Below are 16839 nucleotides of genomic sequence, written 5' to 3'. Positions count from 1 at the left end.
TCTATAAGTCTTTATGTAAGAAACAAGGGTTTACCTTTGCTAGGACAGGTAACTGAAAAAGCTAATTAAGACAACTGAATTTATTTGCTTGTGAAATATAAAAGCACTGACAAGAATGTGCCCCAGGTTGTTTTCAAATGATCGATGATAAGAAGCTAAAGAGTCCCTAGAATACTGTCTGGGTTGTTGAAAGCTACTGATCTCCAAAACTAGATGACCTTTGTTTAGTTTTTATTCAGATGAATTATATTTGAATTTTGCCATGGTTTAACATCATTATGACAAGGCAATAAATGTTTTCAATCACTTGTTTTTAATTGTATTGGTAAATTTATCTAAATATCATGAGTAAAACAATAGAGAGGGATACAATTTATTTTAAATATGGAATGCAACAGCAACAGATCGGTCAGCAAATAAAACAACATAGGGAGTACAACTGAGCCCTGGGGAACTTCACATGTAAAATTAAAAAAGAAAAACTAATTTTTAAATGTACATGTAGGTAAGATATCTTAAATATAGCGTATATTGGCTTAATTAGAACAACCTTACCACTTCAAACCATTTGACCAGGGTGCTGAAGTTAGGATTCTTCTTGTAGTTCTGAATGAGGGCAGATTGAACTCCTCGTCCTGCACACTCTATGTCCACTCGGGGTCGATCAACTTGGGCCAAGTTGATCCTTTTCAGGTCTCTTAATCCCCAGAATAATACCTGAATCAGAAAAAAATGTGTGTTTAGTTTAAAAAACCTGTTTAGCTCAAAACACAACATCATACCAGCAGAAATAGTTCACCTCTATGCGGTAGCGACTCAGGACAGGACGTATGCCCAGTGGCACAGGAAGGATGGGTCCGCGCTCTGACTCTGTCGGCCCTTCAAGAGGAGGAAGGTCAGCCCTGCCTCCTTGACCAATCTATTGTGAGTTAAAAGGTCAGGCACATAACTGGGTTAAAACACATTAGATATATTTCCAACAGTACCAGTGGAACGTTTTAATTGTTTACATTACTAGTCAGAATTTACACACACTCATGATGGAATATTATTTATTTAGAGCATTTAATGATGCATTTGAAGTGTTCTTTTCCCATGGCTTGTTGATTAATCAACAAACAACCTTAGTGATTTTTAAAAGCAAGAACTCAGAGCACATGTTTTAATTTTTTGGGGTTTTGTTCAATTCGTACAATTAAATTATACATATAGTATAAAATATTATTCCCCCGCCGATATTTGTCTAAATGTTCCTTAACAAATTAATGAGAAATTTTTTTTTTTGCCATCAATAAGGTCCTGGTATAATATTTGACCACAGCTCTTAGTAAAATTGGTAGAGCTGATTAAATTGGTTTGTTTCCTAGCATGAGCCTGACTTTTAGGCATAATTAATGAACATTTTATTACCCAACTCTCACTGTCAGATAAAAGGAAATCAGTTAACAGTACTATCTCAAAGAACAACCCTGGAACTACCAAAGTTCAAAGATGCTGCTATCAAAGATGCTGCTACACCATTTTGACTCCCCATACTGAATCAAGTTTATCATTGAAAGGGAGTGAGAAGGTGCTCCAAAAGAAAAAAACAAAAACAAAACTTCTGTTCCAAAATCTTTAACTTCAAGCTTGAAAGAAAGGTGCAGAAAAGCAAAATGCCTTTTGCAGAAATGTTCTATGGCCGGACATGATAAAACTTGAGCTATTTGCCCTCTATCACAAAAAGTATTTGTGGAGTCATGGTGAGGCTTACAAACTAAAACAAAAACCCTATTGTCAACCACAGTGAAGTTGTACTGGTGTATTGCAGAAAGTGGATGGAATAACAAAGAAGGAATACACAAAAATTCTTCAACTTCACCTTAATCAACAGCTCAACAGTGAAATGTGGTCACAACAGGACAATTATCCCAAACACAAATAGAAACTGGGCTGCACGGTGGCGCAGTTGGTAGCACTGTTGCCTTGCAGCAACAGTCCTGAGTTCAATTCCCAGCTGGGGGACTTTCTGCATGGAGTTTGCATGTTCTCCCTGTGCATGATTGGGTTCTCTCCAGGTACTCTGGCTTCCTCCCACAGTCCAAAGATATGCCTGTTAGGTTAATTGGTAACTCTAAATTGCCCTTAGGTGTATGAATGAGTGTGTGCATGGTTGTTTGTGTGTTGAACTGGTGACCTGTCCAGGGTGTACCCTGCCTCTCGCCCATAGACTGCTGGAGATAGGCACCAGCTCCCCCATGGCCCACTATGGAATAAGTGGTAGAAAATGACTGACTGACAAATAGAAACTGGTTTTAAAATAAATAAAGCAGGCTAACATTTAGAACTTAACCCGATTAAAAGTTTATCGACTATTCCTAAAAGCCAGGTTAATGCTAGACAACCAGCAAATTAAAAAATTTTCTATTGTTTTTTATAAGTGATCAAGGTTATTGGCCCCACACATGTTAATTCTCTGCCTTTACCCAAATATAAATGGGGATGGGGGTGTATGTATGTGCTTGAGCTTGTATTCATAATTTATACCCTGTGTAAATTTGAGAAAATGTACAAGAAATTCAAACTTGTGCAAGCAATTGTTGTTTTTAAAATTTATGGTATATGTATGTTTTATTACTAGTCTTCTCCTATGTTTTGATGAAACACTTTGAGAAAACACTTAGGACAGTAAGACAAAGTGAAATAAGAAAGAGTTAAAGGAGGACCTTTATTTGAGGAACAGCAAAGTCATGGACAGCAATTAGAGCTCGCCTGATCTCCTCTGTATCAAAGGGTATCTATAAAGAGCAGTAGTCAAAAGACAGGAAAAGATGTGGATATAAAATAGAAATTGAATAGAGAATAACCATTGTGAAAGGGACAGAAGGAAGGTGAAGGAGGTTTTTCTTTAAGAAAAACAAAAAAAGAGTTTAGAAAAAGGGTTCTGAAAAAAAAAAAACAGTGATCACTAGTAACATTTTTAAGCAGCATAGATAAGTCAACTCTGTTCCCTCTGTTACCTGTAGTAGCTCAAAGGCAGCTAGCAGCTCGCCTGCAGTGCTGTTCCCTCTGTATATCTGGTAGTACTCGAGCTGTGGGGGGAACCTTGGGGGCCCGTATGGCTCGTCACACATCTTAATGGTGGGCTTTGCAAACGTACGACCTATAAACTCTGCCTTACCCTGTGCACCACATTGTGTGAGATAACAGTGAAGCAAAAGAGTGAGGGGATTTGGGAAGGGGGTTAGATACCTGTTGGGAGGTGCAGTTACAAATAACAGCCATTTGGTGTCACTATTAGCCAGAGTGGTAGAACGTTACAAAATTGTTCAATTACTGAAAGGACAGACTCACAGAATCATGATTAAATATGTCCGATATAAGGGAACATTCAAGTAGCTTTAATGATTTTTTAAACCTTCACTACTTATGTAACAAATGGAAGAATGAAAAATTATTGCTCCTGCAGAAGTTAACATAGTAGATGCAAGTCTTCTAACTTTGCAATGCTTCCATACTCTATTTAGCCAAAGTAAAAGAGAGCATAAATAATAAATGTGCAGAATTAAGAAAAACAAGGGTGGACAGACAGAAGGAACATGAGGGATGGAAAAGCACAAAGATTTTAGTTTAAACAGCCACAATCTTCAGCTATTTCCACTGTTTCACAGGTATTTCTTTAAAGTTTAACTTCAAATCATAGGATCCTACCACAGTGTCTTGGTCATAGAATTCAACCACAATGATCGGAGGATCGTCTCTCAGCTCACTAGCCTCTCCAAACAGCTCTACATCATCAAACACCAGCAGCTGGTCCCACGTGGGGCAGAGAGTCTCATTTAGAACCTGCAGCACACACACATAAGCTTGGCTTGCACATGAACCAATATAAAACTCACACAGAAGTGGGACATGTACAGGAAGACTGCTGTTACCTCAGTAACCTGGCTTTGTGCAGAGAAGAAAACCCGAGCGAAGGGGTCCGAAAGCCCACTGCTGTCAGCAGCAAACAGACTGCGGGCCTGGTACATGTGAGCTCTCAGCTGGAACACTTGCTTCACTGGTAAAAATTAATGAACACATACAGAGCTTTTGCTTTTTATTCTAACACATATTTGGCATCCTCTCTTTGAGTGTTGATTGCCAAACTGTTCGATGACAACAGATGTGGTGTGAGTTTGAAAACAAATAAGCAAAGCTCACAGTTTTTCGTTTTCGCTAATTACACGCTACTTACTGTTGTAGATGAGGGTGACTGGAGGTACAGACTGAAGCCCAGGGCCCGTTTTGGGGGCTTTAATCTCTTCAAAACCATTTGGGAGACCATTTAGGAAGTCCTTCCGGTTCTTGTTCAGGCCGAGCCACAGATATAACTCCAATTTCACCTGAACTGTCCATCCATTAGGGCCAAATCCCTTCTTACCAGGCAGCTGCGGACAGCAAAAACAATAAAAAGTATTAATATGGAGTCACTCAAAACTGAACAAAGATCATAAAAATAAATTCTGTTGGTAACTAAGGGGCAGCTTAGTATTTAGAATAGTTCCAAATGTGCTCCATTGTCACAGAATTAATTTAGAAATATATGAAGTTGTTTAAATGCCCCGTTCCATATTTACATTTTCTCAAGCTATCATAAATGCACCTTCATATTCTGCAATATATTCTGTTTGTTATTTTTTAAGTGATTGGCTGGGTGCCAAAAATTGGACCCTGATTTTAATGATAGCCCTTCTATTTTTAACAGGGTTGAGGTCAGAACCATTCTTAAAGCCAAATGTTAGGCTGCTTTATTCATTCTGATGTGTTTGGAGTCATTGTCCAAGTTTTAAAAGTGTGCTTCTTTATTTAAGCTGAAGAATTTGGAGATAGTCCACATTCTCTACATCTGGAGAAAGGTCCCACTTCATAATGCTACCACCACCATGCTTGACAGTTTGTACAGTGGTCTTAGATTTTAAAGACCTGCTTCGACTCCTCCAAACAATCTTCTTGGCTTTGTTGCCAAATAGCTCCGTCTTTTTCTCATCTGATCATAAAACGTTCCTGTAGAAGGCATTTCGCTTGTCTGTATGGGCAGCTGCAAGTTTTAGTGGTGCTTGAAGGTGTTAATATTGGTGCCAGTGCTACTTTTTTAGCTGGCACCCTCTAGCTCTGTTAATGTAAAATTATCTTTTCTGTGGACAGATTATTATATTATAATACACTGGTGTTCCAACAGTTTTCAGTTTATGTCAAGCTTGAGTCTCATGGTTCTTGGGCAGTTGTTAAACATTGTAAATCATTCAGTTCCATCCAATGGTGAGACTTTGGGTCAGATGGGGGGGGATTCTTGTACAGAGTTGTGTGTGCCAGCAGTGCAATAATCCCAAACGCACATCAAAACTGTTTTTTCAGTGGATGAAGCAGGCTTTAGCGTCTGGAACGCTTTCCAAAAGCCACTGTCTTCATCCCTGCAAAAACAAATTGTAAACTCTGCTGAATACTATGCTATGTGCTGGAAAACCAAGCATTTTAAATAAACTCTACCATATCTGGTAGATGATGATGATAAATGAAAACCTCTGACCAGAACTTTATAAAGTTAAGCTAGGAGGAGTAATAGAGGAAGAAGTATGGGTGGACGCTAGTACCTTGAGAAAGACCGCTTTGACTTTCCCACAGTCTTTGCCAGTTTCTTCATCCACCATGGAGTACAAAATATCTTTGGAAGGAATCCGAGCATAGGCGATGCGCTTGTTGTTGCTCATCATCCAGATGAAAACATCTGGGATGCAGTGCTGAGGCTGGGAATCATTTAAACAAACAATGTTTCAAACTGTCTTGGCTTCTTTTCTTACTCGTGAGCTATTACAGAGTTCAGATTAGCATTATACAGAAGGGAGTTTCTACCTCATCAGCAAGGAAACGGAGTCTCTGCAGGAAGTTCTGCACCAGCCTGAGTTTGTCTTTGACTGTGTTTTTCTTCACCTGTGTGCGGATCTGTTTGGCCTGCTGTCCCATACTATCCTGCATGAGTGACATGATAGTAATGCTTATAATGATAACGGAGGAGCTCTTTGTGAAATTACCTGTATTTTTGGTCTTACATTTCAAGGTTCAAAACTCAAAATGTAGGTTAACACACATTGCAAATTCAATGTAATTCTGCAAGTGCCTGCAAATATCCTACAAGTAATAATTCATATGTAAATGGAGTTCTGTTATATAGCTCTATTCTGCAGACCGTGAGATTAGAAACTATCAATGCATTAATTGACTATGCTTGAGAGGAATAAATCATACCATCTCTCTCATGGAAGACTTGACCCGTTCTCGATCAAGCTTGGTTCTGCCTGCCAGGTTCACGTCTTTGTTAGCAAGTGTCACATACCGACTGCAAAAAAAACACAGAGAGAAAAATATGTTAATTATATTGATGTCAGTGATGTGCTGATTCTCCATGAGAGCATTATACCACACTAACTGAATAAAGCACAATGAGACTATTGAGGGGAAGAAAGACAAACATTCATGAAATCCGCCACCTGACATGAAACCCTTAATGAATGTGTTTGCCTGTTGGATGAAGATGCTCCAGAGGCAGCTAACAGCCTTTTTATGGGAAGATTATTTTTAAAGATAGCATCAAAACCAAACAAGCACTTTTGTTGCAGCCTAAAAGTTTTCTAGCAGTTTGCTGCAATCACTGCTGGGAGAAACGTTCAGTTGGGACTAACTACTATTGACTATTCTAGTCCTGATTCAAGACTTTGATACATTCAGTTACAGAGCTGATTACCTGCAGCCAACACTGAGCTCCTCCAGAACTCCTCTCAGTCTGCGCTCTGGAAAGGCCTTCTCTGTCTTAATAATCTCTTGAACATCATTTAGGCCCTCTTCCTAAAGAAGCACACAAAAAAATAGAGTCTAACAAACTCACATCTACTCCTTGCATTATATACACACACACAAACACCTACTTAACTTGCAGTGTTATTCAATTCAATTCAAAAATACTTTATTAATCCCAAAGGGAAATTAAATAGTAAACAGTAAATAGTAAACAGACATATATTAAGTGTAATCCAAACAGGATAAAATTTATATACAGAGGCTCAAATATTTACATACACCATCACTAATATTTGATTAAATGTACCTCAGCAAGTTGCACCTTAACCACCAGCTTTTTGTAGCCATCAACAAGATCCTGGCATAACTCTGATTAGATATTTGACCACTCGTCTTGGCAAAAATGACAGAGTTCATTTACATTTTTAATAGATTTGTTGTAAATTTCGCTCGTCCATCCAAATAATTGAAATCAGGTGTTCTAATCACTTTGATCACCACAAGTGTATAAAATCAAGCACCTAGACATGCAGACTGTTTCTAGTTATCTGGAGTGACAAATCACGCTTCTCCATCTGGCAATCTGATGGACGAGTCTGGATTTGTCAGTTGCCAAGAGAACGATACTTGTCTGACTCTATTGTGCCAAGTGTAAAGTTTGGTGGAGGGAGGATTATGCTGTGGGGTCGCTTTACAGGAGCTGGGCATAACTTTTTAGTTTTAGTGAAAGGAACTCTGAATTAGGGCTGAAAATTAATTGGATTAATCTTGATTAATCGATTTTTGAAATAATTGACAACTAATTTAGTAATTGAATAATCGTTAACTGGAGTTTACAGACTAAAACATGCCATTTGCTGAAAGAGCAACCCACTCAGCGCAGTAATTAGGCCAAAACTGTTCAAAAATATATACATTTTGCATTTAAGCTAAATAATTTTCTGTCTGTAAATATCCTCCATCCAGAACTCCTCAAGTGGCATAGTTTTAGCGTCACCTGGTATAAATTCTGTAAATAATATTCTATTAAGCACCTTTTGCTATCCAATTATTAATCGGTTAACTGAAAATATAGCCAACAGATTAAACGACAAGCATAATAGTCATTAGCAGCCCTACTCTGCTTCAGCATACCAAGAGATTTTGGATATTTCCATGCTCCCAACTTTGTGGGAACACTTTGGAGATGGCCTTCTCATCCAACATCAGTCTATAGCCTCACAAATGTGCTTCTGGAAGAATGGTAAAAAATTCCCGTGAACACACTCTTAAATCTGGTGGACAACCCTCCCAGAAGAGATGAAGCTGCATTAGATGCAACGGATGACCCAACGTCACATTGAACCCTACAGATTAAGAATGGGATATCACTAAGCTCATATGCGAGTCAAGGAAGGTGAGCAAAAATGTATGGCAATGTGGCTTGGATCACAGAAAATCCACAATAAACTAAAGTTGGGCACCCAATTTTTTATCAGACCAGCCTGAAAATGGAACATTTCAAATGCATCATTAAAAGATAAAATGTATTATGAGATTCTTGGCCATGAAGACTACAAGTGTAAACAGCCACATAGTAAGAGTTAAACTCACCAACTTGTCTGCAATCTTATCCATCATGTTTGAGTTATAAAGCCGTCTTCTCTGGTCCTGCCACCAGCTCTTGATGTAGACACATGGCTTTTTTTCAAAGTAGGGCAAATGGAAGTAGTTTCTGTAAATTTGGAAAAAGTTATCTCAGAAACCCTTAATATTAGTGTAAAGTTTATCATATAATAAATTATTTTTATTATTTTCTTCAAGTTCCCTTCTGCTGTAGTGACCACAGACCTGTCTGTGGTGAAAGGCTTCATGGGAGGAGTTGAGGAGACTGAGGTGAGGTCCCCATCCTCTTCGTCCTCATCCTCACTGGAGTTCTGGATCAGCTCATTTTCCTCCTCTTCATTCTCTCCTTCTTTCTTTTTCTTCTTCACAGAGGAAGATTTGCTCACACCATCAATCTGGTTGCCATAATTTCCTGTTGGACCAGAGTTTCAACAGATTGCACATGGTGACAGTAGCTAATGACTTTTGTGGGAAGATTTGATGTGATTTTTTAGTTTTAACAAGCTCAAGAAAAGGGTCAAATACCTATTGTGATTTCAAAATTTATCGGTTTGTCACCAATCTTCCTGTCTATCATGGTAGCCTCCAGAAACGAACCAAACAAGAAGAACTCTTCCATTTTCCCTGTGGCACTCTTATGAAAAAATAAGGCTGATAAGCATTTCTATTTCAGAGTATGGTGAGGAAAACAATGATGCAAACAAAAGCACTGAAAATAAATTCTCCAGGTAGTCTTTTCACCTCTGAGATGTTGGAGACAGGTTCCACTTGAACCTCAGTTGAGCAGATGATTTCAGGCGATGTGGTATCCAGGATCTCCACAGCTACAGAAATTAGGAGGCGTGCTCTGAAGGATACGCCTTCCCCGAGCCCATCATTTAAGTCCTGGTGCTCGTCCATCAGTGTGTACTGACGAGTGGAGCCGTACATGTTGACCCAGGCTGGACCCAGTGTGGGCAAAAAGCCTGTAGGTGTTTACATTGAAATAAAAAGAATCCAGATGGTTTGAGTTGACATTCTTGCTGCAATTACTATCAAAGGTCTACATTCAGTGCATTAAATTAACAATCATTTTACCCAAACTAATATAAAATGCAATAAAAAGCATTACATAAATAAATGTTGTGCAGAAAAAAATCTGCTCTTTTGGCAATTTTATTGGAGTCTGTGTAAGGATTCCAACTGCAACCTGTTTAATTACTGCATTTTCTAATTATATACAGTAAGGTAAGTTAAGTTTATTTATATAGTGCTTTTCAGCAACGAGACACTCAAAGCGCTAATAAGTAGTAATAAGTTACTATAGTAATAAGTAATAAGTTGATAAACAGATTAATAAGTTACTATGTTACTGCATTATGTTGTCAATTTGTTTTGATGAATTAACAAATAATTTGTCTGCAATTTGGGCTACTTCTCTAAAAATCTATTAAAGAAATCAATGTCTGCATACAAATGAATCTTATTCACTTTTAACATTGTAGTTTTAAGCTTTATATTCTGAAAATATAGTAAAGTTTTACGACTTCTCGTTTGACAGCTGGTTAGTATTCAGTGCCTTGCAAAACTTTTCATACCCCTTGAACTGACATTTTATCATGTTATAGCCCCAAAGTTCAATGTGTTTCTTTAGGGTTGTTATATGTTAACCCAAAGTGGTGCATTGTAAAACTGAAGAAAAATGAAGCACTGTTTTCACCTTCCTTATTTATTTTTTACAAATTAGGTACCCAGTCTCCTAGATCACTGCAAAAACAATGACGTTTTAAAAAAAAACTGTTCAATATGCCCCAAATTTATGGAGTCATGTGCAATAGAATTTCCAACGTAAGGCTATAGATCTCTGCAGCTCCTCCAAAGACATGATGAGACTCTTGGCTGCCCCTCTGACAATGCCTGAAGATTTGCAGTTATGCCATATTTTATCCCTGACCAATCATTCCTGGCATGTTGTTCCTTGGTCTTCATCTTTGTTCACAAATTTCTAACGGTTTCATAGAACAGCTGTGTTTATACTGATATTAATCTTCAGAATACACACTTCTGTCCTTATCAAGTTGTGTTTCCAGTACATTAACTGTTTCCAGGAACCTGAAGGGTTTTCAGGGGAGATTAACCAACTAAACAAAGTTACTAGGACAGAGTTATTTCCCTAAAAAGGCCATGGATGGGTTGTAGTACTTTTTTTTTTTACCTCAATCTCCATCCAAAGGTTCCACAATGAACTGGGGACTCTCCATCCAAAGGTTCCTAGTGGAACCTTTGGATGGAGAGTTTTTGGTGTCTGCTTACAGTCATCTGTGTCAAAAGTGGGTCAAATTTTAGAGTTTTTATTTGGTTTGTGATTTGAACCATAAATAAAAACAGTCCCCTGAGATCCTTATCTGGAATAAACATGGCCCTGCTGCTGCATCTGTGTGGTTAATGCTCCTTTGGGACGCCTCTCTTTGGCTTTATTTATTTAATATCAACAATTGCTACAAGTGATCATTAAACAGTTTCATAGTGTGAATCCTGAGAAATGATCTCAAGTTCATCGATAGATATTCGTCTGGTTTTAATTCTGACTGCAACTGTCTTGTCTTTTCTGTCTTCTCCAAAAGTCACTCCAAAAATGCAAAAACATTAAGGTCTGTGTCAGCGTTCTTTGTAACAGTTACACCTTTCTGTTGACTTACTAAAAATTATGAGTTCTATTTTTGCAATAGGATCCTCTCTTCCACACTCAGACAATGAGCAAAAATCCCATTTGACCTTACTACAATTTGAGGAGTTACCCACTCAGCCCTGTTTTGGACTCTGCAGTAAAAATGTTTACAAAAACGTCAAGGGTAAAAGAAGGTTCAAAGAAAACAAATTCCAGGAAAACATTTTCCAGATCTAATGGTCAAATAGTACCATAAATCTAAAATGCATATGGTTGCGCTAAATTTTATTTAAGGGTGTCTTTAAGGGTAAATGGGGCTGAATACAAATGCATGCAACAAATTTGGGATTTTAATTGTAAAATAAATTGAAAAACATGCATCCTCTTGCTTCCACTTTCACTTTGATCGGGCACTGCATGTACAAATGCATTTGAGTTTGGATGCCCTTATCAGTTAGATATTAGATATTAAAAAACGATTTGGTAGAACAGGGTTTGACTTACAAACTGTCACACAATGCAAAATAATTACTCATTGAAAAAGAATAACGAACATGCTTGGTAACTACTCATTTCTAATAAGACAATCGAATTGTTGCCTATTGTGCCTTGACCGATACCTTTATCACCATCATTTGAGATCTTCCGTAGATCGATGAAGTGGGTTCCTATGGCAACGTCATTGACCTTATCCGAGTCTCTAATCTGTACCTTGATCCTTTTGCAAAGAGGAGGAAATTGCTCTGTGAAGATGACTTGCTCATTCCAGATTGGTTCGTAGCTGCTCTTCTGGACTGAAGTCTTTCCCTGGAGACATATAGGAGCAGAATAAATCTTAACACACACACAGCTCGATAGGTACTGCCACTGTTGACCAAATCTGAACATATTTTATTTATTATATACATATTATTTATACAAATGAGCCTGTTCCAATATATACAACAATAAAATGATGCATTTTATTTTTATTTTTTGGAGCGAGCTACAAAGTCAACAACTGATATTAAGAAAAAACACTTAACTGAGCTTCACAGAAAGTAAAACTCTTTGAAAACTATTTGATAATGTGAAAACATTGCAAACTAAAATATGATTAAATACTTTTGTGGTGAACCAACCGAGTACATTGCTTTAGCTTTTGGGAACCTGTAAATCTAAAACAAATCCACATCTGAGTGCTTTGTCAAACCTATAGTGTTTTCCACAACAAATGCTCCCTATGGAGTCACAACAGGCAAAGAAAGAAATAAAGCAATTGAAAGAGAGAGAAAGAGTAAACCTTTTGCCCAGAAAACTGCACTTGAACATAGGGGTCAACAAGGTCTCTGTTTTCTCCAATGAAGGCCTTTTTCACATTCGCCATGATGCTGGTGTTCATTTTAGGAAGTCCCTCAGCACGGTGGATCTTGATATAAAATCTAGCCCACTGCCTCTCTGCTGGGATGCCTTCTGGGAGGAGCAGATTTCTGAAGTACAAGGAACAGCAGAAAAACATATTCAGAGACCAGACCATGGAGGGAGATTGCATCTATTTATAAATAAAGTTCAACTGAGAAATATCTTATAAAGTCAAGGCAGATGCTTTGAGATTGATTATTACTACGAAAGTGTCTGATAAAGGTTGGAGGGAAATCTTTCAACTCTATTACCTCTTATGGAATATTAGCATAAGTATAGATGCCACATCTACTCGGCTACCCAGTTTGTAAATGTATTTTATGTACAGAAACTCAATTTACTAGAAAAAAAAAAAATAGTTTAGGACACTGGTTCCTTTTGAGTGGAAATGTGCAGCACAGTTCTCTAACTGAAACATTTTGCATAGGCAGCTCACTGCAATAAGCAGAAATTTTAATGTTATGATTGAATCTAGTTTTATAAGAAAAAAAACAATATATCACCCCTCTATGTCATCCTCATCCGTCTCATTGGCTTTATGAGGGGTCTTAATGTTGTCACCTTTCCCAACAACAGCAATGTCACACTTTACGTATCCTTTGCACCCAGCTGTGATGTCATCAGGATCAGACAGGATGGCCCATTTGTGGTAGAACTGGTGTTCTGTGACAGATGCCAAAAAATCCGTTGTTAAACCAGCAAATGAGCAAAATATTGATTTCAAAGCACTGGCTGAACATATCCTTAGTAAACTTTTTTTAAACAGTCAGGGTCATCAGTTACTTCTTACTGGAGTTATAAAAAGGTAGTTTACCAGGCTGAGAGTAAACAGTCCCAACATCCATCTTAAAGGTTCCCACCAATGTTCCACTTCTTAAAAGGTTTTTAGAATGAATAACCTAAGAAGACATAAACAATTCAATTATACAATTCATTTTCCACAAATGGTTAGACTTGTGACTACAAGGAAAACAAATATCTGAATATTAAGTCAGGAGCTGCACAACGTCTTCTAATATTTTACTTTCGGCAAAATATTTTTTCTAATCCATTACTTAACTACAAAAATAGTCAAGTCAAGACAAGTTTATTTATATAGTGCTTTTCAGCAACAAGGCACTCAAGGCGCTGTACATAAGGAAAAACATTACAATGATACAGAAAATCAAACAGAGGTAATAATAATATAAAGAGAATAGAATGATGGATAAGTGTCAATGTTCGGAGTTGGTTTGGACCAAAATGCAAGCAAGCACTAGGGAGTCACATGGTGCGATTTAATCTTCTTTCTTCTTTAATAATAATAAACGAAGGACTTACAGGAATTGTCAAACATTGACAAGGAACCAGGAGACGTCAGGAAGACAAGAGGTGAGAAGCATGGCATGCATGACGTGAGGAACCAGTGGAGAATAATTAGAACAACCAGGTATATAAGCAGGGAGAGGAGGAGAGTGGACCAACGAGAGGAAGCTAAGGTAATCAGAAGAGAAGTGGGAACAGGTGCGGGAACTGGCTGTGGAGACTGAGGGAATGAATGGTTACTATGGTGACCGGACTGGGAGACACAGGGACACTGGAGAACTAAACTATAAAATAAACCAAAGGGAAACTAGACCTAAAGATAAACAAACACTAACTCACAAGGAGGAGTAGGGAAGTGAAAACCAAATACACCCAACAATCTAAAACACCAACAAGAACGTAGAGGGAAGTAACCAATAATATTACAACTGCCAGAGAGGAACTAAACACATAGAACTATACAAATATAAGGAATCAGGGAGGACAAATAATCTAAAGGGAAACAAACCTCTGGGTAAATAATAACTGAATGGGATCTAAGGACAAGGGGAGGAACAGGGAAAAGAAACTAATAAACTAGAAGAATGCAGCAAGAACAAATAACCTAACAGTAAACAAGCACAGAAACACTAAGCGAGAAACTAAACTAGAAAACCCAAAGAAGCAAAGAGAACTGTACTAATAATATTAATAATAATAACCAGAGGAGAAAACCATTTTAAGAAATAAATAAATGAGAAAGCAACCACCAAGGGAACTATGGACGAAGGGAGAAAGAAGTACTAAAACTAGGAGGCAGGAGAGAGAACAAAACTAACATCAAGATAACAGAAGGAATAAACAAACATAACTACTAAATCCAAAGAAATAGAAACACCTAACTGAAAAAGTAAACAAACACAAAACCAAAACAAAGTCCAAAATGGCAAATGCTGACAATAAGAAAATGAAAGGAAAGTTGGACTGAAAATTTACCTAATAATGTTTAGATGATAAATTCAAAGGCCACTCTAAACAAATAAGTTTTTAATCTTGATTTGAAGCAACTAAGGGTTTCAGTGCTTTTACAGTTTTCTAGGAGTTTTTTTCAGATTAACGGAGCATAAGAACTAAAAGCTGCTTCTCCAAATAGCAATGTTTATTCTTCAAAAATATATATGTATAACACTTGTATAATAATGTTAATATGTAAGTAATATATAATATAATCATGTTGGTCAAGCAAACTATCAGGCCCCGTTCACAGAAAATTAAGATCACACCAGGTAACAATAGTGGCAGCTTATCTTTGAGGCAGCAGGACTTAAAAAACAACACAGCCAACAACTTCAGGCTCAAGAGGAGGGGTGTCCAAACTGTTTGTCATGTGGATCAAAATCATCAGGTCAAAATTATATCATAATTTTTGGTGTTTAACAATAAACTAAGCTAGCAGTATTTGAATAAAACACATAAAGTAGTCTGTGTTTTTGTAGGAAAGGAATGAGTAATCACTGTAGATCCAAAACTTATTTAAAGAAAGGCATCCAGTTTATGAATTATTTTGGGCTCGATTGAAAAACAAAATTGAAAACCTTCTTCATTATCCTATTATTATTGATTATTGTTCTATTACTTTATTCTAAGCAATAAGGACCTTGGTCACTTGCCCTTTGAAAATGCTTGCTGTATTTAGCCAAGTTTAATAAATTAATAGACTTGGTCCCATTAACTATGAAATTAAAGAGAATGCAAAAACCGTGGTTAAAAGGCAAATACTTTGTGTTATACATTACATTTTCATTGATAGAAGATTTTATTTTAATTTTGTCATAATAATTTTGCCCCAATAAAAATAAAAGGTCTCCATATGCAAACACATGTGCTGGTAGGCCACATACAGGTCCTTTTCAAAATATTAACATATTGTGATAAAGTTCATTATTTTCCATAATGTCAAGATGAAAATTTAACATTCATGTATTTTAGATTCATTGCACACTAACTGAAATATTTCAGGTCTTTTATTGTCTTAATACAGATGATTTTGGCATACAGCTCATGAAAACCCAAAATTCCTATCTCACAAAATTAGTATATCATTAAAAGGGTCTCTAAACGAGCTATGAACCTAATCATCTGAATCAACGAGTTAACTCTAAACACCTGCAAAAGATTCATGAGGCCTTTAAAACTCCCAGCCTGGTTCATCACTCAAAACCCCAATCATGGGTAAGACTGCCGACCTGACTGCTGTCCAGAAGGCCACTATTGACACCCTCAAGCAAGAGGGTAAGACACAGAAAGAAATTTCTGAACGAATAGGCTGTTCCCAGAGTGCTGTATCAAGGCACCTCAGTGGAAAGTCTGTGGGAAGGAAAAAGTGTGGCAGAAAACGCTGCACAACGAGAAGAGGTGACCAGACCCTGAGGAAGATTGTGGAGAAGGGCCGATTCCAGACCTTGGGGGACCTGCGGAAGCAGTGGACTGAGTCTGGAGTAGAAACATCCAGAGCCACCGTGCACAGGCGTGTGCAGGAAATGGTCTACAGGTGCCGCATTCCCCAGACCTGGGCTACAGAGAAGCAGCACTGGACTGTTGCTCAGTGGTCCAAAGTACTTTTTTCGGATGAAAGCAAATTCTGCATGTCATTCGGAAATCAAGGTGCCAGAGTCTGGAGGAAGACCTGGGAGAAGGAAATGCCAAAATGCCAGAAGTCCAGTGTCAAGCACCCACAGTCAGTGATGGTCTGGGGTGCCGTGTCAGCTGCTGGTGTTGGTCCACTGTGTTTTATCAAGGGCAGGGTCAATGCAGCTAGCTATCAGGAGATTTTGGAGCACTTCATGCTTCCATCTGCTGAAAAGCTTTATGGAGATGAAGATTTCATTTTTCAGCACGACCTGGCACCTGCTCACAGTGCCAAAACCACTGGTAAATGGTTTACTGACCATGGTATCACTGTGCTCAATTGGCCTGCCAACTCTCCTGACCTGAACCCCATAGAGAATCTGTGGGATATTGTGAAGAGAACGTTGAGAGACTCAAGACCCAACACTCTGGATGAGCTAAAGGCCGCTATCGAAGTATCC

At 37.9% G+C, this 16839-nt stretch overlaps 1 protein-coding gene across 11 annotated transcripts in view; it reads right to left on the bottom strand.

Moving 5' to 3' along the window:
* Positions 1-16839, bottom strand: part of otofa (otoferlin a) — a 116941-nt gene that overhangs the window by 16275 nt on the left and 83827 nt on the right. For 7 of the 11 annotated variants that reach the window (XM_047388524.1, XM_047388527.1, XM_047388525.1 and 4 more), the window contains exons 11-29: positions 13281-13365; positions 12970-13129; positions 12348-12534; positions 11686-11872; positions 9160-9383; positions 8944-9052; positions 8644-8830; positions 8407-8527; positions 6761-6861; positions 6265-6355; positions 5872-5988; positions 5613-5765; positions 4217-4409; positions 3915-4039; positions 3691-3825; positions 3000-3161; positions 2706-2777; positions 800-919; positions 556-717 (exon numbers count right to left, since the gene is read on the bottom strand). In XM_047388524.1, coding sequence (XP_047244480.1) covers positions 556-717; positions 800-919; positions 2706-2777; positions 3000-3161; positions 3691-3825; positions 3915-4039; positions 4217-4409; positions 5613-5765; positions 5872-5988; positions 6265-6355; positions 6761-6861; positions 8407-8527; positions 8644-8830; positions 8944-9052; positions 9160-9383; positions 11686-11872; positions 12348-12534; positions 12970-13129; positions 13281-13365 — 2691 coding nt within the window. The remainder of the gene's footprint in view (positions 1-555; positions 718-799; positions 920-2705; positions 2778-2999; positions 3162-3690; positions 3826-3914; positions 4040-4216; positions 4410-5612; positions 5766-5871; positions 5989-6264; positions 6356-6760; positions 6862-8406; positions 8528-8643; positions 8831-8943; positions 9053-9159; positions 9384-11685; positions 11873-12347; positions 12535-12969; positions 13130-13280; positions 13366-16839) is intronic. The other 4 variants (XM_047388528.1, XM_047388534.1, XM_047388533.1 and 1 more) reach the window with 2 other exon arrangements.

This window comes from Girardinichthys multiradiatus, chromosome 15, assembly GCF_021462225.1.
Source record: "Girardinichthys multiradiatus isolate DD_20200921_A chromosome 15, DD_fGirMul_XY1, whole genome shotgun sequence".
NCBI classification, from domain to species: domain Eukaryota; kingdom Metazoa; phylum Chordata; class Actinopteri; order Cyprinodontiformes; family Goodeidae; genus Girardinichthys; species Girardinichthys multiradiatus.
The sequence above is the reverse complement of the archived record's forward strand: the minus strand, read 5'-3'. Positions and strand labels throughout refer to the sequence as shown.